General features: G+C 39.5%; 1 protein-coding gene across 4 annotated transcripts in view; it reads right to left on the bottom strand.

The window, feature by feature from the left end:
- Positions 1-3,180: 3,180 nt before the first annotated feature.
- LOC144010285 (MAM domain-containing glycosylphosphatidylinositol anchor protein 2) overlaps positions 3,181-23,818 on the bottom strand; it is a 205,230-nt gene continuing 184,592 nt past the window's right edge. For all 4 annotated transcript variants that reach the window (XM_077510538.1, XM_077510537.1, XM_077510539.1 and 1 more), the window contains 5 exons: positions 23,279-23,434; positions 21,459-21,620; positions 9,269-9,399; positions 8,099-8,195; positions 3,181-5,969 (listed from right to left, as the gene is read on the bottom strand). In XM_077510538.1, coding sequence (XP_077366664.1) covers positions 5,881-5,969; positions 8,099-8,195; positions 9,269-9,399; positions 21,459-21,620; positions 23,279-23,434 — 635 coding nt within the window. In that variant the 3' untranslated portion in view covers positions 3,181-5,880. The remainder of the gene's footprint in view (positions 5,970-8,098; positions 8,196-9,268; positions 9,400-21,458; positions 21,621-23,278; positions 23,435-23,818) is intronic.

Raw genomic sequence — 23,818 nt, 5'->3', positions numbered from 1 at the left:
TGCATTTTTTAGTGATAAAAACATGTCAGCAACAACAAATGCGTTCCACATAGCATATCAAACATTTGTTTTCTTTATTTCTTTCATTAGTTGCAGGTTTGGCACTAAAAACGGATGATAAATCCAAAAAAACGCGGTGGAAAAGACGCTTGATCGCCGTATAAATAGTGAGCACAAAACAGAGAAGAGTGATGGGTGGTTATTACAGGATGTTGGCACGGAAACAAGATGAAGAAGCATCGCAGAAGCACAACTCGAAAACACCAAATTAATTTCATATAATTCGCATGGCCAAGAGTCTAGAAATGTCTTCGTGTTGAGCACTTTTCTGTGAGGAAAAAAACAACGCAGTAATGGCTAATTCTGTCAAATGCAACACTCGTTCGTGGTAATTAGTGGATACCAGATGCAATTATACCACACGAGTGGATGGCGACACTGAGGGGCTGGAGGGAAAAGTAGCATGATGAATGGCACAACGTGGCTCAGCCCTTTTCGAAGTTGATAAGGAAACGAGGGAAATGTTGGCACTGTTCCTTTTCAAGCCCCTCGCTAGGAATTAAAACACCAAGAATCAGGCCAATGTCTTTTTTTTTTCCCTTCCAAAGAGGATTAGGCTGTTCAATACAAAGATTTGACCCATTTATGACGTTTGCACAAGCTTCACTGACTTTCCTGCTGACTCTTGTGGTTTGTAAATATATTAATTTGCCTCAGTTGGCCATGCTGAATTTATGAAAACAATCAGATAGCATAAGTTCTATAGCTTGCAGTGCTATATCAATGACTTACTGTATATTGAGTTACATCATGCATCTTTCTGGGGCCATCAACATGTCCGAAAATTTGAATGGAAACCATTGATACTCGCTATGAAAAGTTAGGGTGGGAAAATGAGCCCCCCGTGACCAGTTTCAATAATTGCCCCCTTCATTTATTATAAGACACAAAAAAGTCTCAATGATTTTGGTGGGATGAGGCCATTTTGGGCTAATAACAGGGCTTTGATGGGGAATGATTTCCAAATGAGTCCCAATCGGAAGTAAAATGATGCTTTTGATGCCGATACCATCTAATGTTAACAGAGACATATCGTCAAAGTCCATCTTGAAGATCTGCCATGAAAAAGCGGGTGTGATGTAAAATAAATAAATAATTAGTTCGACGCCATTTTCACAAATAGACAAAATGGATGGACATAACTATCGTGGCAGGACACACGAAAAACTCGTAAGGTGGCTATTTTATCAAATTTGAACAATCTTTAAGTTGGCAATTTGTCCAAATGATCCCCAATCCAAAGCAGGTATCAAAGACAGATAGGTGGCGCTAAATTGCAAAGCTTTTTTGCCTACATCAACTACAGTCTAAAAACAATTGGCTCAAAAATAAACCAATATGAGGCAAAATGAGACCGACCCAACTTGTCGGGTTATTAATTTAGCTCAAACCATAACCCCAAAAATAAATACAAGAAGAAAAAAAACAACAACAACAACAACAGAAGATTGGGTTGGTTTGTGGGTTATATATTTGATGCAACTATTTTGGTTCAATGAATAATGTAAAAAGTTGTATCTGTCTTTTTTTTGACCCATTCTGGGTGACCCAACTACAAAAATAACCCAACCGCTACATTGGTCAATTTGACCCAATTTTCTATAATAACCCAATTACTTGGATCAATTTGCTTTGTAGAAAATGAACCAGAAAGAAAACTGGGTCAAAGTGAATCAAGTAGTGGTTCAGTCCCTTCTTGACACCTCAAAAAAAAAGCCCGACAAGTTTCACCAATGGACATCTATAAGACAGGACACACGAAAATGTTCAAGATGGAAATAAAAATGCTGTCTTGGATGGAAGCAGCCATTTTGAGCAAATTCCAGAACTTATATTTTCACGAACATGCTGTTGAGACCCCATTGGAAGCAGGGATGACACTAAAATGAGATGCTTTCAAGTGGGCTAAGCGTGGTGTCGTATTTGAAAGATAATTTCTAGGGGTTGAGGGCCCCTTCGTTGCTTTAATTTGACTTTTGGGTTTAGTTTGCAACCAAAAGCTGATTGGTTGCCTTCCCTTTCATGATATTATAACGATACAGGAAGCGCCAAGCAGCTCTCCGAACAAACGCATTATTATTAATTCATCAAAGCCGAAACTCTGAGAGAATGTTAGATGGCACCGTGTCCTTATTCGCTCCCTTCATCGTCAATAGCCCTAATATTTAATTAACTCGTCCAATTTATCTTGCGCCGAGGTAACGAGTGGAGCGTGCCGAATGAAGCGCCTTGGTGAAGAAAGCGCTATTCCTGTCTGCAGGAGCGCATCCCCCCCGCCCACCAACCAGACGGCAACCGTGCAACACAAAATCAATTAGTGTCACGCCTTTTCTGCGGGGCTACAAAAAAAAAGCAATTTCCACTTTATATCGCAACTGCTGCACACACCTGACCCAAACGTGCAAGCGTTGGTGTGGATTCTAAAGACGCATTAACAACTGTCTTGTTTTTTTTTTTTTTCTCCTGTCATCCGAGTGTTGTTTTGTAAGCGTAGCAGCACATACTGGAGGAAATGCCTCGGGCTCAGGCAAACCACTGTACTGCTATCCCTGTTTTTGCGGGGGGAATGTGAGTTTTTGACATAAATGGCAAAACGTAACAAATGTTAAAACCTCCATTTTGTGCCCTTGTTTGATGAACATTTCACAGCCTTCCAGCCCACAGAGGCCTCTCATCAAATCTCACTGTTTACGTATTCCGAACCAGTTAATCCTCTGCATTTAGGCCCATTATCCCTGTTGAATGTGTGCATGTACAGAAATTAAGAGGTATATTAGGAGCTTTAGCACAGTGGGGACCAGGCGTGTAACGGTACGTGTATTTGTATTCGAGCGATGTGTTTTTGGCAGTACGTCGTCTAACGCATTTGCAACGGAATCGCGTCAAGATGAATATCTTCATTGTGACTTACTGGCTAATTGTAGCTACAACACAATATTTTGTGTTGACGGTCCAAAGCTATCATATGAGTTAAGCAGCAAAATCCAGCAGTTTTGATCAATATCATCAGGCGGCCATTTTGCCACTTGCTGTCGAATGAAAATGACATCACAGTTGTTCAGGTCTCAGGTAACAACCAATCACAGCTCAGCTTCAGAAAACACGTGAGCTGTGATTGGTCGTGACCTGAGACCTGAACAACTGTGATGTCATCTTCAGTCGACAGCAAGTGGCAAAATGGCCGCCCCGTGACATAGGTAAAAGAGGCTGGATTTTGCTGCATAACTCATATTACACAAATGTCTAGACTAGTGAGGTCACACATAACATATTATTGTCAAGAAATGCTTAATATCAAACAATACCAAAAGAGAATTTGTAATGTGAAACCCCAGGTGCTGTTGATTTCCACTTGAAATTTTCGTCTGAGGTTGGCTGTAAAAGGAACAGCAAGCTGATCAACACTTCCAGGGAAACTTTGGCTCTTTCTGACTATAAAGTGACAGTTGATTAGCAATGAGCTACCGCCGGCAAAGTTAGACCAACTTCTGTATGTGGAAAGTTTCTCCCGATAAAATAATGCAAACAAAAGCTACTGCATACATTCATTATGAGCGGGGCCTGGTGGGAGTATAAACACAGGAATGAATTGTCTTAAATAATAACAGCAGGATGCCCATCATTCTGCCCTGTTTTGCTCAGCATGTTTATCATCGTATCAGGTTCCTGTCACACTATGAATCAGCAAATTCGGGCTTCATCTGCGTACAGTCGGCCACCCTGGAGCCATTCAGCTTCTCGAGCAAGAATTTCGTAGGAAATTGGCGTCAGGAAAGTGAGTATAGGAGGTCCTCGGTTTCCCAGCATGTTTTGAGATTACAAAAGGAGCACAAATTTTCTGTAGTAATCACTCTAAGTTACTATTTTTTTTCATTTGATTGCTTACTGAGATGTGTTTGTCTTCATTAGCGTGGGTGAATAGCAATTTATGACGACAAATTTAGGAAAGTGTGCCGCCATAGGACCCGAGTCAAACAAAATGAGGTTCGGTACTCTAGCCTGACCAATTTTATAAACAAAAAAAGAGAGGCAATTTTTAAATAATTGCAAAACTTTTTTTGCATGACATCCTAGTAAATTCTGGTTTGTGCGGAGAACTATAAATAAATTGAAATGTTGTGCTTCCCTGATGCCAACATAAAACACTGATCATAAAACTCTGCCAAAGAGATTCTTCAACATTTACAAGTTATATAACGTACACGATCGGCATCATTCGTAACGCTTCCACCCGCTTGGATACTTTCGAAATGCAAGGGAGACGAAAAACAGAAGGGAGGAAAAAAAACAAAACAAAAACAAGACAAGTCCTCAAAGCATTTGTCATAAACAACGATGAACAGAAAATTTCTCATTTTCGTTGTTTTGTTTTTTTTCTTTTTTGTTTAGTTTTTACAATACATTTCTTAAAAACCCCCGCTGGTTAAGGTTATGGTCTCAGGTAGATCGTCCACAGTCAAATCTTCACAGTTTGTGTAAAAGCAGAGAAACATTCTCGCTGGAGTAATAAAATATCAGGACTATTATCAACATTATTATTATTATCATCATCATTATTATTCATATCTTTTGTTTTCTGGTTGTGTTGTTGTAGAAATGGCGGCAGAGAGGAGTGGTTTGCCCTCTCGTTTTTGATTATTTAAGAAAAAAAAAAGAAAAAAAAAAAGCTACCTCAGTTGGGTAGTCAATCCAACAAGTGTCTTCATCCGTTGAAAAATATCCAGAGCCTGCGTTTTCTTTTCTAGTTTCCAATCCTGTGGTCTAGCAAATGGTCCTTGGCCTACGATGCCCCGTCAGCACTTGTGTGGTGGGTTGGAAGGGGGCAAAGAGAGACGCGTGTAGAAAATAGCCCATCCCACGTAGCATGGACGCGCGCGTTCGATGTTGCGCGACAGCCGGGCTCGAGATTCCGCGTTTGTAATCTTGAAGGCACTTTGATTCATGGCAGAAAGAAAAGTGGCTTCTTCTTTTGTCTCTGGCGGACCCACTCCACTCTGTCAGGCCTCGCTCATCGGACCGTCGTCCCGTCATCAATCACGTCCCGGACTTGTCGACCTTTGCTTTTTTTTTCTCTTTTTTTTTGCCGCCGCCCTCTCTTTCCGCCGATTTTCCTTTTTGTTCTGCCATCGTACCATCGGTTGGCCACTTGGACTGGTGGGCACAGTGTAAAAAGTACATAGGCAGCCATGGGGGATTTGGGGGGGGGGTATGGGAGTCTTAAAGCAGACAAAACAAAACATTGCCAGAGGTCTTGATTTTCTTCAGAACAGCACCAAGCAGATAAAAGAACAAAAACGAGGCTGGTGGGGAAAAAAAACAACAACAAGCGATTGGCATCTGGTGCGAGGGAAATGAAGATAAAGATACACAGAGAAAGGTCTGATTCAATTTCCTCCTTCAAAATGTCAGCAGCATTTATATTCTGCTGCCTTGCAAAGATATATATATATTTTTTTCTTCATATAACTTCATAAAATTGTTCTTGTGCTTTACAAATTGCCCCTCCTTCGATGCAAGGTCAAAGTTCACCCTTTGTGCTCATCAAGAGTCCCGCACGAGGAGTGTTGCACTATCGAAGTCTTTTTTTTTTGTCTCCAAAAACTTAGCACATCTTTATTATTACTTTTTCTTCTGATTTTTTTTTTTTTTAAATCACAGTTTAGTGTCTTCATTTGTGTCCCCGATGCGGTCCGCCGGGGTTGTGGGGGTGGGGACCGTCGCCGCTTTCGGGATGCGTGAATCTTTGGTGACGGGATGCCGAGGGTACAGCTCACAGACGGCAGGTCTGAAGGTCGGCCTCTGAGACGACGGCCAGAAGGGTCACCTCTGACCCTCCAGGAGGGTCACCACCACGGTGACGCACAGCAGCCATATATGCAGGGAAGTGGACTGAGCGATGGCACTGAGGTCTGGAAGGTCAAAAATAACATTTAGAATTCTGTCATATTGTGATATAACAGTGTAGTTAGTTTTGATCAGAGGCTCTTCACTACATTTATCGTACTTTGTTTTTATACATTTGTTGACTTTTCTACCTTTCTGTCAAATTTCGGACATTTTTGGCAATTTTATGGACATATTACACAAATTTTCTGTCCCTCATTTTATGACTACTTTTTGACATTTTTTTTCCCCTGCCCTTTTTGCTATCAATTTTCTGACATTTTTGGCAATTTTGTGGACATTTTATGGTAATTTTTGGTATTTCTTTTTTGTTTTTGGACATATTTTAAATATTTTGTTTCCTACCTTTTTACAAATAAATTTTCTAACTGACAATTTTGTGGACCTTTTTTGGTAATTTTCAGGATTTCTTCATTTGTTTTTGGACACTTTATGGTTACATTTTAAACATTTTCTTTTCTGACTTTAAAAAAAATAAATAAATACTTTTTCGCAATTTTGTTCACATTTTATGTTTACTTTTTTAACATTTTCTTTCCTGTCTTTGTAAATAATTTTTCTATTTTTTTTTTTTTAATTTTGTCGACCTTTTATGGTAATTTTAAGGATTTCTTCTTTTGTTTTTGGACACTTTGTAGTTACTTTTTGAATTTTATTTCTTGCCTTTTGCAAATAAATTTCTAACTTTTTTTTGACAATTTTGTGGACATTTTATGGTAATTTTCAGGACTTTTTCTTTTGTTTTTGGACATTTTATGTTTACTTTTTAAACATTTTCTTTTGTGCCATTAAAAAAAAAAATTAACTTTTTGGGCAATTTTGTGTACATTATATCGTAATTTTTGGGGGCCTTTTTTTATTGGACATTTTATACTTTTTGAACGCTTTCTTTTCTGCCATTAACAATGAATTCTTAGATATTTTTGGCAATTTAATGGACATCTTATGGTAATGTTCTTTTCCTCTTTTTGGTCATTTTTTTTTTTACATTTTTTAGGTAATTTTATTTCTGACAATTTAAGCTTTTGACTGACATTTTTTCGAATATTTAACTATACATTTTTTGAATATTTAACTATACATTTAAAAAAAAATCGAAATAATTAATTAATTTAAATAATATTTGATCTAGAAAATAAAAATAAATGAAAAAATAATAATTTTTACAATTTTTCTTTTTTCGTTGATCCACAGGAGAGGAACTAAAAGCCCCATGTGGCCCCAGAGCCACAGGTTACAGACCCCTGATTTAGGCAAAACAAGCCCTATGTCTAAACATTTAACGACCTCCTAAGAAGCCATAATTATGTTTTTATGGTTTGACAACCTGCAAGCAAAACAAAAGCTTCGCTTGGAATGCGCTTCTAATCGAGTTTGGCATTTCGAGCACGGGCGACATTGATCTTGCAACGATCCCCTTTGGGCAGGATGAACCCTGTGAGGTCGCGCCAAACTATCCTTGATTAACGGCATCAGCCATAAGTCACGTTCCGTCAGACCACATTACCAATTCCTCAAACGTTCTCCTCCTTTACCTCACTCGGAGTCATGTAAGATTCATCGCGCCAGATTGAATTTTATAATTCATGGCGTCGTCGCCGCGTGTCCTGAGGGCCGACGACCACTCCTCGCAGCGCCAGAGTGAATTCATAAAAAATACCTTCAATAATGATAGATCATAAAATAAATACGTCGCATCGACTAAAAATTGCAAACTGATTCCTCCCACAATGATGAAAAGAGACGAGTAGCCTGATTTTTCATGAATTGTTAAAGGGACATGTGAGGTTGAGATGTTTCTGGAGAGAAAAGCTCCTTGGAGCAGAAGGAAGCAAGATTCAATCAAAGGAACGCCATCACTTCTGCCTGCCCCAGATTACCTCTTCAATTTCAGACCGTTTTCTGTGCCTTTTTTTTTTTTTTTTTTTAACCTCCATTTGTTCATACTGTCCAATTACTGTCCCTTCGCTCTTGTGCTTTCACGGCTGTCCTTCATATGATTACAACACTGTTGCTACAGCGACCATTTCATTTTCATTTTCTGAAGTCTGGCAAATGTCTATGATTGGTATTTATATAGTCCGAGATGTTTTTTTGTGTTTTTTCTCTGTCCCAAAATGGCGGCGCTACTCACTGGGCGGCGGGTCTCGACACTCCCCTTCCTCCAACGTGACATCATCGATGGCGATGTCTCCCTCAATGCCTGGTCCTCGGATTCCCTCGAGTACCACCTGGAAAGATTCAAGGGTGGAACTGAAATGTAACGCAACGTGTCTTTGTGTCTGCCAAAAGGTAGAAGCACAAAAATTATTTTGTTTTCATAAAAGTGACGAAGAACCATGAACACGGTTTGATATTGCCATAATTTAGGTGAAGCTCCTGCATGCCAAAAAAATAAATTATTGCCTCTTCAATACAACGGCATTGATCCTAGGGCTGCTCGATAATGAAAAATACGATTATTTTGGAAATAATTAAAATCCCGATTATTCAAGTGATCTTTTATTTTGGTGCAAAACAAGAAAATGTTTAAGCGAAAAAATAAGACAAAAATTTGAGAATTATGTAAGTTCCTTTCGGACCAAACAAAATGTATAAAATTTGTTATTTTAAAATTATTTTTTTAAATAAAGTAGTATGGTTTCCTTGTATAAACAATGCATTGGAATTTACTTGCTATAAATTATCATAAAAGTGTTGTTTAAATAAACAATTTCAATTAATCACTGAAAATTTGAACTCAAATATGTGCATTCTATAGTATTAGACATTTTAACAATGTTGACAATGTTTTTTTTTTTAAACTGCATCGGAATAGAATATGTAATCATATATGTAGTCCTAGTGCCCATAGCCAGTTGGGATAGGCTCCAGCACCCCCCACGACCCTAGTGAGGAGCAAGTGGTTCAGAAAATGGATGGATGAATGGATGGATGCACAACCCTAATTCATCCATCAATTCCATCCCCCACATATGCAAATTCACCAATTAGTGTGGAACTTATCCCAGCGAGTAGCTGAAAAACTCACGAGTCGTGCTTTTTGTGCTTTTCAAGATAGCAACAAAACCGTGGCTAATAGGAAAGTAGTAATTGCTGTCAATGAAGTCTGTTGACGTGATCCACCTTTGTACTTTGTATAATGGGGAGGAGCTAAATTCAGCCTGGGTACTGCATGTTCATGCTCCAGTTATTTTTCAATGACATCACTGAAATTATATCGAACTGTTATGACAAAATGTTGTGTGAAACACTTTTACTAAAATGTCAGAAATAGATGTAAACAAAATCGAAAAGTTCTTACCTGAAACGATGCCGTCGGATGGACGCTGACTTTGGCCTGCTTCCAGCGCTCCCCTTGGTTACCGCTTAGCGACCACACTGGCCCATCTGAGCTGGTCAGGCCCTTTTGCTTCACTAAGGCGTTTAGTGTCCCTGTGGGGGGATAGATTAAAAATAAATAAATAAATAATAATAATAATAATAATAATAATAATAATAATAATAATAATAATTTTCACATCATGAACAATGCGTCAATTTAGTACTTAATATTGCAACAGTTAATATTCCTGTTTATTTCTTTGGCGCACCAAAAATTAGGGCTGGTTGCAGATTATATTTGGCAGAATAAAATTCTGGGAAAAAAATAAATATATATATATATATATATATATATATATATATAACATAAATAAAATAACTTATTTTTTTTTGGTCCCTTGAGGCTTTCAACAATAAAGTTTGAATTACTGCCAGACCATTTGAGTAAATTATTTTACAATACTTTGGCGTTTATTAAGCGATTAGTTTGTTGGAAGAATAACAATTTTAAATTGGTATATTTGACCCACAACAGGAGTTTTAAGCAGATTTCTATTACAACTCATCGTTGCAAAAAAAAAAAAAATCCAGAGCTGTTAAATCCAGACTAGACAATGATATGGCTTATAGGCTCGTTAACGACACCGTAACATTCTTCAGCGGCGCTTACTGACCTTTCAGACCTTTTAGGACCCTTTTATGCATTTTCATTTTCCTCAGATAGTCACCTTTGTCACGCACGCATTTCCAATTCATACTGGCGCTTCATCCGACATTCAAAGCCCAGTCGAGAAGGTCAAACTCAAGTCCCGCCAAGTGATACATTTTTAAGTCGGGGCTCTCGGTGCTCACATAAATTATTCCCCACCTCATGAAATTATCACAATGTTAAAAGTAGTATTTAAAAAGAGCTTGAAAATAAAAAAAACTTTTCTTGCACTGCTGGTGACACATGCCCATCATGTGAAAATGTTAGCTCCAATTAGCTGAGACCTGCTGACCTCGTACTGCTAGTTACTTGGCAGTGAACCCTTGCAACTGTTTTATTTACAATTATGATTGTTTTATTGATATTCGTGTCAGGGCTTGGCCGGTAAACCCGGACAAAAACAGCAAAAATGTGCAAATAATGGTTGCTTCTCCCACTAAAATGTACAATGAAATGGGTCCAGACTTATTGAGTAAAATGACGATATCTCAATTAAAAGTCAATCAACATGAAGAACCAACTGTATGCGGAATACATTGATGGGGATGTATGTGGCGTATATGTATGATTTTGATGTACAATTATTTATTTTTGTGTATACTGGTGTCTCTGGCTCAAAGACACATTCTTCTTAGAGAGCGAAATAATAATAAATAAATAAAAAACCTTAAACTTTGAATTACGATGTAAACTGTTTGACACAATCTGACTTTGCGACTCTTGTTGTAAGACGACAGCCAAAAGCTCACTATCGTCGCTGGCTTTCGAAAACGGACCCGCGAAATGTCACTCAGTCAGGCATGCTCTGACACAAGCCGGCATGTTTAGAGTTTCACAAGTTCATGTGATTGTCAGCTACTGAAGTCTGTCGCTGAGGTCGTGATGTGCATTATCGGAACAGATTCCTGTGACTCAGACAGGATGAAAAAAAAAATATTGTCTGGTTAAGACACTGCCTGAACTCGTCTCTCCTCAGTGAGACCTCTTGTCTGGCGCCGGGCTTTGATGTGAAACCGGCAATGACGACACTGGGTGCAACCGCATCACCCCGCGCTCAAAACGCACAGATTGCGCTCGTTGACTTTTGTCTCGGAGAAGTAGATGGGGAGAGCGGAATGCCGGCGGAACGTGAGAAAGTTCTACTGTACGTTAGGTATTGTTCTTTCATCGCAGCTATCTTCCCGGTGGGAGGTGAGCTTCCGTACACAACTTCACCTGCTGTTTTCACTTCCTATGTGCGCTGACTTGCGTTTTCTTTGAACTCACCGCTATGTCGGTGGAGTTACATTGTGAGATTCATTCAGGCTAAGACAAACTCTGAAGGAGAAAAATGTACAGTAATCTCCTTTTCTTTTGTGTTTATTCCAAAACACCCCAACAATTAGGCCCCAAAGTCCTGTTTCAATAGGAAAGTAGTAGTGTAGAATAATTGGAAGGAAGGAGGACGTATAATATTGAACTGTTACTCCTAATGTGACCAGATTTTCAAAATTAAAAACCGAAAATCAAATATACATATCACCAGGAAATATTTATAGCAAATGTAATTGCTAGTCAATCTGGTTATAGGTGGCTACTACTTTAGCTAGTGCTAAATGCTATCATGGTTGACAGTTCAACTGCACTAAATAATATCCAACCTTTTTTGCTTGGTCCCAGTGTTATTGCACTGCATAATACTTTAATTTAAAAAAAAAAAAAAAAAAAAAAAAAAAAAAGTATTCCCTGGAAATTGAGTTGACGTGGCTGTTCTGGTTTTGGTGCGTCAAATTAAATAAATTACAAAATGTACTAGTCTGTTTGGTGCATTAATGAGCATTTGTATGGACACAATGTTCAAAAACATGACGGTCCTGTCCCCTAAATCCAGGACGTCTGGTCACCTTAGGTACTCTGGGAGGGAAGCTTTATATGTTTGAGAGGAGCTAAGTTTTTAGGTGTAATGTATTAAACCCGTTATGGTATGTTTATGGTATTGTGTCCGTCCGCTCTGCCTATGGAGATCCTGACGTTGACGTCACGCATCCCAAAATCGTTAGCACAGTCATTTAGGCATGATAGAAAACGCATGTGCCACTTTGCGTAAATAGCAAACAGCACACTTGAACAATGATTGACAGCTGTTGTGGACCAGCTGCCAAAACGAGAAGAGGCAAAAAAAAAAGATCATGCTCGAGGCTACCATAAGAAGAAGCAGTAGTAGCCGATATTGCACTCTGTATGTACATGGTGGCTGAATAAGCAGATGCTAACTGTTTGCACATGCAAAATGTGGGGGAAATAATCTGTTCCATTCATTTGTGCTGCTACGGTTTAATAGATATTACAATTGAATTTAATAACTGACCAACACCATAAAGAAGATTTTTTACGGCATAAATGGCGGCAGCCGATTTAGCAGCTAGGTTGCTAATGTACCTAAATAACACCACAACACTTGAGTCAAACCGCTAACTCTGATGGCATTTTGAGCACACATAAAAGGTAAATAAATCCAGATTTACAAACTTGTCAAGCCTTAGTATGATCACATTTGAAAGAGCTCACCGGCAAGGGAGGAGCTAATTCCACTAGCAGCGTCGCCGAGTTGGAAAAAAGCACTCCTGACACTTCATCGGCAATCTAAACATGTCCACCTCGTGCATGTTTATCATGTCCTTTTCATCAAAGTAACTGTTAATGTGCTTGGACGGAGAGTTGATGGATAAACGCTAGTTTTCACCCTCAACAACTTCGGAACCCATTAATTAACACGGTGCCAATCATTTCCTGCCATCGGGTGTTCAGAAAAAGTCACGTGACCACAGGATCTCTATTGCAGTCCCAAGTGAGGACCAGATCCAGCAAATGCAAAATGATACAAGGCAAGACGAGGTAACACCGTCCTTGCTAACAGAAGGCTTCCTTCCTGGCTGGTGTTGAGGTCAAACCTCCACTCTGCGCTTTGCCACAGGCTTAATCCCATCAAGGCACGCGGCGCGGGCACCACGGGCCAACTTTGATGTGCGCCTAGCGAAATGAAGCGTGACCCTAATCTCAGGTAAGCCAGCCGCCAGCTAACGATGGAGGAGTTTCTTTTGGAGCCTTGCTTACTCGCCTCTCATCAGCAATGTTGCGACCTGGAGCGCCGCCAAGCCACAAATTGAGTCAACCACACGACCCCCAAATAGCATCTAAAAATTTCATAGCGACACAGCGACATAGTACAGGGGACCGGGGTTTATGACAGTGTGGACATAAGCAGTTTCGAGGTTATGAATGGAACGCAATAAACTAGTTGGCACAAGAAGGCATGCTCAGTTACCGCTGCACTCTATTTTTATTCGATTTTTGTTATTAAATTTAAGGCCAGTAATTGTTTTTCAGTGTTTACTTTAGGGATGTCAAAATTAGTGCGTTAATTTTGAGTTAATTTAAAATTCCTTTATTTATTTATTTATTTTTTATGCACAATTAATTTAAAGAGAGCCCCTTACTTGGAATTCCAGTCGCAACGCAGCAGAGACCACTAATTTATCGATTACTTTAGTACATTAGCGTAGGATAATGATATGCGAGTACGACACCTTCAATCTAACAACATCCAAAATGTCTATTTTTATCACCAGAATAAGATTAGAGATCACAATAAAAAAAGAAACTGAAACGACCAAAATTCATTTCAGAAGGTGGACATTTTCCCTTGTACTGCCACTGTCGACTGTTGAAGTGGCACTTTTAAATTCCACTCTTAATAAAACTCTTATCAAATTAAATGTTGTACTCAAACTGAATGGTACAACTTGACCCAACTTGACTGTTAAAATAAATCACAAAGAACAAAACAGTGCCTGTTTGTAGACCCTGAACAGTAATGATGTCACCCAACCAGTTGGCATCGCTCTTCATTTTTCCCCCTGTTCAATATACAGTATAGAGATCAGCCGTGAACTCAGCAAAGGGATTGAAAAGAACCTCATTCGCCAAGTGCATGTGCAGGTTTACAAGCAATCTATAAAGCCCTATAAGAAATGTATTTCTTCTTTTGCCATGCGTTGCCTTTGCCAACATATGCATGATTTTATATTACGCCTATGTCAGATTTAGCTCAGGATTTTGTAAAGGTTTGAGATATGGATTCTGCAGGGCCAAATGAAATCTTTCTTGTGTGCATGTTTATTATTGTCTTCCACAGAAACCAGTGTGCATTTTGCTTTTCAAACCTTTGATAATCCCGTCATGTTTCCATGACTTCAATAAATTCACGGTCTCCACTCAGTATGGATCCGCCACCATGTTTGCTCCATTTCGTTGCTGTAAACAATGCTGTAGTACACTAAAAAAAAAAAAAAAGCTTTATTTTGTTTTCATCTGTTCAGAAAACCTTTTCCCAGATGGTCAGACTTGGCCTCTGTTCTCTTTGGCAAAGATCAGTCACAAAATGGGGTCCTTGTCTTTCATAGACGCCAATAATTGAAGCCAGAACTCTACATGTGCAGACAGTATTTGAACCATTTGTCACGAGCGCTCACGTCTACGGGACAAGGGTTATCACAAACCTATCATGCCAGGTTTAGGGGCGAACCTCTCTTCCGACCTGAGAAGCGGAGTACTAAATGGAGCGTGGCCGCGGAAGATCTGAGCCGGGTTTCACGTCCTTGACATTTAGCCCATTCATCATAACGCACCGCAGTCCGGGCATGGGCTTTGCCACAGACGAGCGGGGCAGGCAGGCGAGCGAGAATCTGGCTGGTGATCAATTTGAGCAAATTGGAAATGTCACGGCCTACTCATCCTCGGCAGGGGGCCCGGAGGAGCTCTCATCTCTCTGCCTTCTCTCTCTACCAGCCCCTCCTATAGCTCTCCATATGCTCACGCCGGACCCTTGACCTCCATACTTGCACTTGTACATACTCCTAAGGTCAAATTTAAAAATCGGAATTCCCAACATTCACAGCAACAAGTGTCTAGATGAACGGCCGGGGCACAGTGACAGGAGGTCAGTGCTAAAACATTTGCAGACCAGAATAAGTCCACAAGTACACCGATATTTTTTTAAAGATGTCTATCTTCTGACCTTGGGAAGAATTGTCTGATTCCAGCAATGTCCTTGCTACACTACTGCACAGAATAGAATTAATGAAAAGCGCCAAATACATCTATGTAGTATACTTGGATATGTGTCTGGTTCATCTTTGAAGGGACCCTAACCCTTCAAACCACAACTTCCTGTGTGTTTTCACCACAGCTTTGTGCGATTCGTTACGGGTCTATGCATGATAGACGTGCCTAACAAAAATCCTACTGCTCAGTGAAACTGTCGCCGGAAAACAAATTTTCCAGACTGCCTTGTGTGCATGTGACGAAACATAAATTTTCATCATATTTAGGATGAATACATCTACAACTGCCGCTCAGTTGGTAGAGCAGGTCAGGTAGCAACTGAAGGGTTGGCAGTTCGAATAGTAGCCACCCATTGCTGTATAAACTTGCTGCGGGTACTGGGATGGTGTAAATAAAGCGCTGTATAGGTGCACTCCATTTGCTATGTACCATTATGAAATATGGAGAATTTTCGAGTGAGAAAAATGACCCTCAAAAGGATAAATTATTGGGCCGAAGAATAGAACTGCCAGAAATAAAATGTGTTTTTGAAAATATTCAATGGAATTTCCTCCTAAAGCTCCCACTTTGATTTGGGTCTACTTGTATTATTAATGTGCATGGAACTAGAAGGGAGCTGGGTGAGGAACTCAGCAGAGGAGTCAGCCAAGTGGGTTGTACGTGGAGCAGAAGGTTGGGGGAAGCGAAGCAGGTGGAGGGTGGATATGGCAGTGATGGCGCTCGCGTCTCTCTAGAATAGCGAGCTAAACGCTGCCAAATGCTTGCTGCCAGCGTCTTATCGAGGGAGAGGAGCGCAGACGTCAACCCGGCAGTTGAGTTCAGTCACTGCAGTGTTCCCCTGCTCTATTGTGGTTCATCGTCTGTGCACCTGCTATAGCATTTAAAAAAAAAATCTATTTTCCACTTTTGTAACAATGAACTCTTTGACCGCCAAAAACGTTTAATAACGGTTAATAAAATCACGATGTATGCCGCCATAAATGTTAAATCTTTTTTTTTTTTTTTTTTAAACAATGGGAAGTGCAACGTCTAAGTGGAGCGCTGCCTAGTCAATGGGCTGTGTAATCAAAAACACCCACTAACTATAGCCAGCAGATGGCAGCATTGTATCTCTATTCAAAGGGTTGCCGGTATATGGAATTACAATAAAACATGACGGAATGTGATGAAATGGAACGTTTTCAAGGATGACGTGAATGATCAAAGCCTTTGTCACATTAAAACTAATTCACAGAGGGTCACTAAATAAAAATATTAGTGTCAAAGTCACTGTTGTGGAGAAAATGTACCTTCACAAAAAGCTTGTTTTCAACTTATCTTTTCAATTTTCGCTAAATGTCACTCAAATGACCTATTTTCTGATGGTGATTACTAAAGAAGGGAATAAGGTACAAACATACTTTTTTTCTAATGAAAGAATGGAATGTGATCTTTCATTTAGTACCCACATTGTATATGTAGTAAAAGCAAACAATATTATTTTTGCCTTGAAAGAAGAGTTCACGTGTGGCAGTAAAAGAGTTAACCGTGTCACAAATGGATATGTATGACTTTTCCCACTTGTACAACCCAATGGTAATGTTAAAATACGGGGTGTTCCTGTGTAAAAAAAAAAAAAAAAAAAAAAAAAAAAAAAAAAAATAAGTTGACATCATTTGAAATCATGAATGTCTGACTAACTACTTGTCCTACGCAAACACAATTAAATCTGTTTCTTGTTGAAAAAGAAATGATTTATTTATCACAATTCCAACGGCATATTAAATGGCTATAGATTTTCCTTCTGCCTTCCTCTAATTTTTTTGGGCCATATCTGGCTGCTTATTCTTGCTTGTGTTTGATCTGGCCATATTTCACCCTAAAAAACAAAAGTAAATAGTTAACATTAAACTCAAGTTTCACAATAAACTTAATTTTTACAGTTTGTTGAAATTTTACAGGATCAGCATGATAAATGTGGATGTTAAGCTTTTGAATGATGTTTTTTTTTTTTTTTTTTTTTTTTTTTTAAATAACTTAAAATACTACCAGTACAGTTAATAAAAGATTTATTTCCTGCGGGAATAATTTAAGTCGTACCACGAGTTAACCTTTGAAGACTTTCCCGTTTGCAACCCGGCAATTTCTCTCAGAGAGCGGCTTCCACATAAACTGGCATCAAAATGATCTGACAAGACTTCATTTTCTGCTTTGTTAAGCCCATAAATGTCAGAGGTGATGGTCCGTAACTTGGCAACACCAACAGCATCAGTGCGCAAAAAAAAAAACAAAAAAAACAAAACACTAAAAGCAGTAGTGGTCCCGTGGGTTGATAAAAACACCTGGTGGCTTTGGCACTGGCGAACAAAGGCCAAGCCAACTGCGGCGCAGGCGACACTGAACTGGGAAAAGGTTGCCTACTCCCCCCCCCACTGAACCATCACAGGACACATAATGCATGATTACACCTGTAATCTCCGCAAAGCTGCAAGCGGTTATGAGAGGTGTTCACTGGCTTAAACCGGCTGCAGTAATAATGTCAATCCTTTCCCTGCCATTGTACTCGCAACCCGGCTAGTCCGCGCCCTAAGCTCTGGGGAGGTTTTACATTTTTATTGGTTCGTGTAAAATACACCGTAAAGTGACTGCATCATGGGAGGACGCTCACGTAGAAGCGAGGGAAACATCCAAACGTTCAGACCCACAAGCCGCCAAGTCAAATCTTTAAAGCAACAACTTCATATATTGCATTTGCTGCATATAATACTTATAATCTTGTTTTTAACATATTACCAGTTGCTTTAAGCAATGTATTTGCCAAAAAAAAAATAAAATGATAAGATCACCCAATCTTTGCAACTGAGAAAAGGAATGGTTATACTGTAGACTCACAGAATTAAAGTATAATTACGTTGTTTTTTTTGTTGTTGTTGTTTTAAGCCACCTCTTCATGTCAGAAGCTGCATCAAAGCCTTCTTTATACTCTTGCATTAACAAAAAAACAACAAATGTATAAACGCGTTTTTTGTGAGAGAAGGACAAAGTATTAAGCAAACGGTTTTACACGTTTTGGGGATTGAATGAGTTAAGTTAGGCTCAAATATTTCTGTGAGTGTACATTCTACTTGCAAATTAAAAAAAAAAAGAAGAAAAAGGGAAAAAGAAAATAGCATTCTGATCAAATGCTTGTTTCAATAATTTAAATATTTTACATAAATAAGTGCAAGTATCTACATTTTATCTATTTTAAAAAATATATATCTGAAAGAAGAAAAATTTGTATATACATGAGTCACAAAAGTAAAGGGATATTTGGCTTTTGGGGTTAAACGTCAGAATTAACCTAAATCCTTTAAAGTTGAACTTAATTTGACCTTCTCCAAATAATTGAATGCACATGTCCAAGTGTTCAATGTTAGCGCACAAATGTCATCCACGAATCGACCCGCACATTTCCTGGAATTACAACTGACATTCAAACAGTCTTCATCACGCTGTTCACATTTTGGCAACACGAGGCCGAGACAACATGTAACAATTGATCAGCAAGACCATGCCACTGCGAGGCTTCAAACGGGATGTTCTCAGTGGGAAGTGGCCATTGAGCTTGGAGTGTCACAGAATGTCATCAGCAGGTTGCAACACAGATATGAAGAGACCCGAATAGTCACAGAAATGCACACAAGTGACGTCCTTGGAAATGTATTTGTTCTGTTTTCAGTTGACAGATGGAGATTAAATCAAAATCGGATTGTTGGCCAACATGTGCATGGAGGAACAAATCAGCACCTTGCCAATTACTACCAGATGAGGTCCTCAATGTATGACATAACCCCAATTTGTACATAAATCAGACCATGTGGTAGTCTATTAACTCATTCACTCCCAGCCATTTTCACAGAAGCAATCCTGTTCGCTCCGACTGTTTGACTGGATTTGGACTATTTTGCAAGGCCCACAGAATATTGTGTTCTATTGCTATAAAAGCATGGAACCCATCAAAAGAAAGATTAAAGTCTCTTCTTTCATCAGGAAAAAAAGTATGTTTCTGTTTCCGTTTTGCAGCAATTAGAATCAGAAGAGAGCTAAGTTTCATCAGTTTTCACAAATCTATTTAAAATTGTAATTAATTTAGCTTTTTTTTCCTACATGGCCCTGATTGATCTCCTTTGCTCTGCTGCCACCTGCTGGCCGGTTGTGTAATAGCTACCATTTCTGCAACCATTCTTTGCAGTTGAGAGGCTGCATCAAAGCCTTCTGTATGTTCTAGCATAAAAAACAAAACGTATAAATACGTCTTTGGGACACTTAAAATAAAACTAAAAAAATGTATTTACACGTTATTGGGAGAAAATTAGTTAATATTCTACGCTACACAGTAAAAATAGAGTCAAATTTACGCTACAGAATTTACTGGGATGTATTAGTTAAGTCATAAAATCTAGTAAATATTTGTAGGAAAAACACAGACTATAACAACCTTTAATCAAATTCAAAGATTCATTATGGCAGGACCATCTTAAACCAACAACTTCTTTTGGTTTGGTTTATTTGTTCATTTTTCCTTTCAGACAACATTTTAACAATTAAGCATTTCATCATACAATTACAGCTTGCTTGTGTTTATTGTTGTATTTCTTACGTTTCAACAGCAGAAAACGTGACATGTTTCCACCAAGCTTGGGATGTATCAATGCACTCTAATTGGATCAAATCCTACATAATTCAAAGCCTAGTTGCCAATTTAATCCCCCTTACCAAAACTCCGCTTGACTCTTGGCTCTGCGTCAATGCAAAATGACAATTGGGCAGTTTATTTAAAGCTTCAAAACGCGATCCAATGCAACTGCATACACAATACTGGTCAACTATGAGGACCGGCTGTTATCCAGCAGCAGCATCCAGCATCTGTCTATAACTTGCCTGCAGCTATGAGCTCAACTTGCCACTATATAAACTGTTTTTGTGTGTGTGTGTGTGCGTATGAGTCAGTGTCATCCATACACACGCACACAAACAACACAGTGTTTGCGGTCGGCTGATTGGGCCCCCAGTGGAGGAAGCTGAAGTAGCTGACAAAAAGCCAGAAGAGTGCTCCCTCGACAGCTTTGCCACCTTCAAATGGTCCGTGCAAGGTTGTTATCTATTGGGGGGGGGGGGGGCGATGCACTCAGTTGTGAGCGCCCACTTTTGAAATGTTGTGTTGCAAAGAGGAGATATACAGTAAAATATCTTTAACCGGATAGCCACACAAAAATCCTCTTAACAGCTGGCTTGAGTGCATCGCAAAGTGATGAAAAAAAGAAAAAAAAAACACCTCCGAGAAGGCAGGCGTCCATCACTCCGAGTCTTTCATGGCGCAAACAAACAAACAGCTCCGTCACAACAAAGACAAGCACACGCTATTGTGCAGGATGCGCAGGTGGCAGATAGCTTCGGGTTCAAGTGCATTCATCCATCAATTCACCCCTACAGGCCTCCGTGTTGTCTCGCACATGGTGAATAACATTCACTGTGGCGCTTCCTCATTAATTGTGTGTATATACACCCGAATGATAATTAAGGTGCGAGGAGCAATGATGCTTGTTATTACATACATTAGGCTGGTAGGGGACACCGACGAATCTTTTGAAAACCTTTGTTCAGGTTCGGACCATGTGGAGTGTTATTGTGAGTGAAATTTGGTGTCGTCCATCTCTCTTGTAGGTTTCAATTTTGTTGCATAGGACAAAATCTGTAGGAGCGAAAGAACCCTAAAATGGCCATTTTATACAAGGCAGTATTTCCTTTACATTTATTTAGGAGTGGCAGCCCACCACACTTAAATCCTAGACATCACGCCGTTAAATTTCGTTGCTTTTTTTTTTTGGACCACGGAAATACTACTTATCTTGCTCGGTATGGAAAACATACTTGCGCATGTAGCTCATTTGCATGCCACGAGCGTTTCGCACATCCAGTAAATCCCCCCCCTTGTTCGGGGTCGCAGTCGTCAAGCACATAATCAAGAACTGAGGCAACTGTTGACATCCGACAGGGCAGAGTCAGAAAAGCGAATTATCAATTATAAATAAACAATAAAGAGGTGAATTCCTGGAGACGAGGTCAATTTAAGTTATTAGCTTGAGATAACTTGAAATGGATTTTACAAGTTAAATAGACGTTCACAATATGAAGCTCAAGCAGTCAAGTTTACACCGCCACGGTTCCCTAGAACACCTAACCACACTGCTGAAAAAAAATCCTAGAGGAAACACTGGCTTCTTTTCTGGTTCTACTTATGATAGTCATGCCCACCAAATACCATGTTGCTAAGTGAAACTAGCTTTGGGGTCTACGTATATAGTTGTCATACATTGGCTACTGGCGTGTATCTTACCTATGTGCTTCCCATACATGTGGTAGAAGAAGCCGAAGCAGTAGGCCGGCGGGTTGGCGATCCCGTAGGGGTTCTTCGGTGCGATGTTAAAAAATGGACTGACGAGCCGCGCCTGATCCCCTTCCTTCCGCGGCCTTGATGTTTCGATGTACATGTAGAAACCTTCAGACGACAACACAACACAGCTTGACTTTTTTACCCCTTTCACTTTCGGCGTCTTTATCACTTTTCAGGCATGCATCTCTTTGCTTTCACAACAGTAAACTACACTTCTCAAGACAAATACTTCTCTTATCTCTTCTTTAATGAGAGCCTTTCTTGGATAGGTTTGCGGGTTTACTGCCATTATCGATCACAGTCAGCCATGACAACGCCGAGTTGAGGCTACCGAGCAGCTCCGCTCCCCCCGTCAGCCAAAAATCTAATGGAATATCTCTCCGGGCTGAATCTCATATAATTATTCTCAAAGAGGAACGGGGGCCAGTAATGAAATGCTGGACATTTTGAGACCATTAGGTGATTAGAGCTGATGCATTATTTACTGCTTCAGCTGCTGGAGTTCCACAGAATTTCAAAGTGGCGTCACAGATAACCTCATATCCTCCATTCTGTTTATCCTCTATTCATCTCCACTATTGAATAACTGATGAGCGCGCCACATGCTAAACACCACGCATGGTAACCGAGGTAACCACAGCGAGAGAGGTATGCAAGCTGTTTTGATTGTGTTGCGTTGAGCAAATTGGGCGAGGCATCCATTATGCAGCTCAATTTTTAAATAATTCAAACTTGTATTCTTGCTTAAAAAAAAAAAAAAAAAAAAAAGTGGCACTTTTTGTGGCATCTTTGAAAGAAAAAAAAAGCCTTTAAATTAATCATGTCCGTCATTGCTAATTTCATATTTCGCCAAGTGCAAATGTATACATTTCTGCATGTCATGTAGGAATCAGGATAGAACCAAGTGGGGATCCATGTGAATCTGTCCTGAGATGTGTGATGCGGCACCTAATATTGAGTTGTTTAAATTTATATATTTGCACCTTTTTTATTTTAAAATGACTTAATTTTATAAACCTTGTTTGGTCCAAAAGGAACTTGCATAATTATAGTGTTTCAAAGAAATGTATTTTTTACATGTTAAACATTTTATTGTTTTGTACCAAAAAAAACAAATGATTGTCCTAATTGTGCTTTCAATTGTGACCACATTAATTTTGATTAATATTTCCTTCGTAATTGAGCAGACCGAGCACCATTTTTTTGGCCTAAAAAGCATTAAATTTCTCGAGCTCCTTAAAGCGCGTAAAATTCAGTTTCATCCAAAATCGAACTTAATTTCTTTGTTTTGATTTTACAGTCATTTATTGCAATGCCATGCGGGAAAGAAGGGATAGTCACTGATGCATTTATCAACCATTAATTGAATGGCAGAGGAACAATAAAAGACAGTGAGCACACTCACAATCGATATGATTAAATAATTGATTTGTGACAATTTTAGAAATCCAAACAAAATCATCATCTTTTTTTTTTTTTTTTTTTTTTTTTTACTTTGATCCTTCCTCTGGTCTCCTGACAACTTAACAACGTGTGACTCTGAAGTATCCAGTTAAGGTGAAGGGCAATGGGATTTTTAACAAGATTCAGGTGAATTAAAGAGCACAAACTCACACGCAAAAAAGTAAAATAAAATAAAGAGTGTGATTATGATGATATGTTGATTCGGGAAGGCTGCCGAATGAATAATACTGAGCTCTCGCTCTCAAAAAATCTAAACAAAATGGCAGCAAACCTACTTGAGGTAACGTGGTCATACTCACCCTGCTTGGAGCCGGCGCGGTCGCCGCTGGGCCCCGTGTTGGGCGTGTACTTGGTGTCGCGGGTGGCGGCGCTGTGTCGCGTCCAATCAAAGTCGTCGTTCTTATCCTGGGTGAACATGCAGATGGGCTCCTCCTCAAAGCTGCAGTGGAACTCTCCTGACGAGAGTTAAAAACGTACAGTCAGTGTGTGTGTGTACTGTATATTCATGAGACCTGCGGCCAGTGTGTTACGCGTGCGTCTCAGGGGGCTCTACAACAGCAAAGTCCTAATTACGCCACCCGATGTAACGAACGGATTTCTAAATTAAGACGTGAACTTGCGCTGACTGCCACATTGGCAAGCTCACGTTGTGGGTTTCCTTGAGGAAGAAGTGCTCACAATGGAGGGATTTGCCGCTGCGGCTTGTTTTCTTGCGCCACAAATATGCCACATTACTTCTCATGATGGATTGTACTCAATCACAAGCTGACAGCTTCAAATTAAGTGCAGTTCTTGTTTAAATTGTGTTAAGGTACTAGGAATGTAGGTGCATGGCAATC

This window comes from Festucalex cinctus, chromosome 21, assembly GCF_051991245.1.
Source record: "Festucalex cinctus isolate MCC-2025b chromosome 21, RoL_Fcin_1.0, whole genome shotgun sequence".
Taxonomy (NCBI): Eukaryota; Metazoa; Chordata; class Actinopteri; order Syngnathiformes; family Syngnathidae; genus Festucalex; species Festucalex cinctus.
This window is presented reverse-complemented; position numbering and strand designations above follow the sequence as displayed.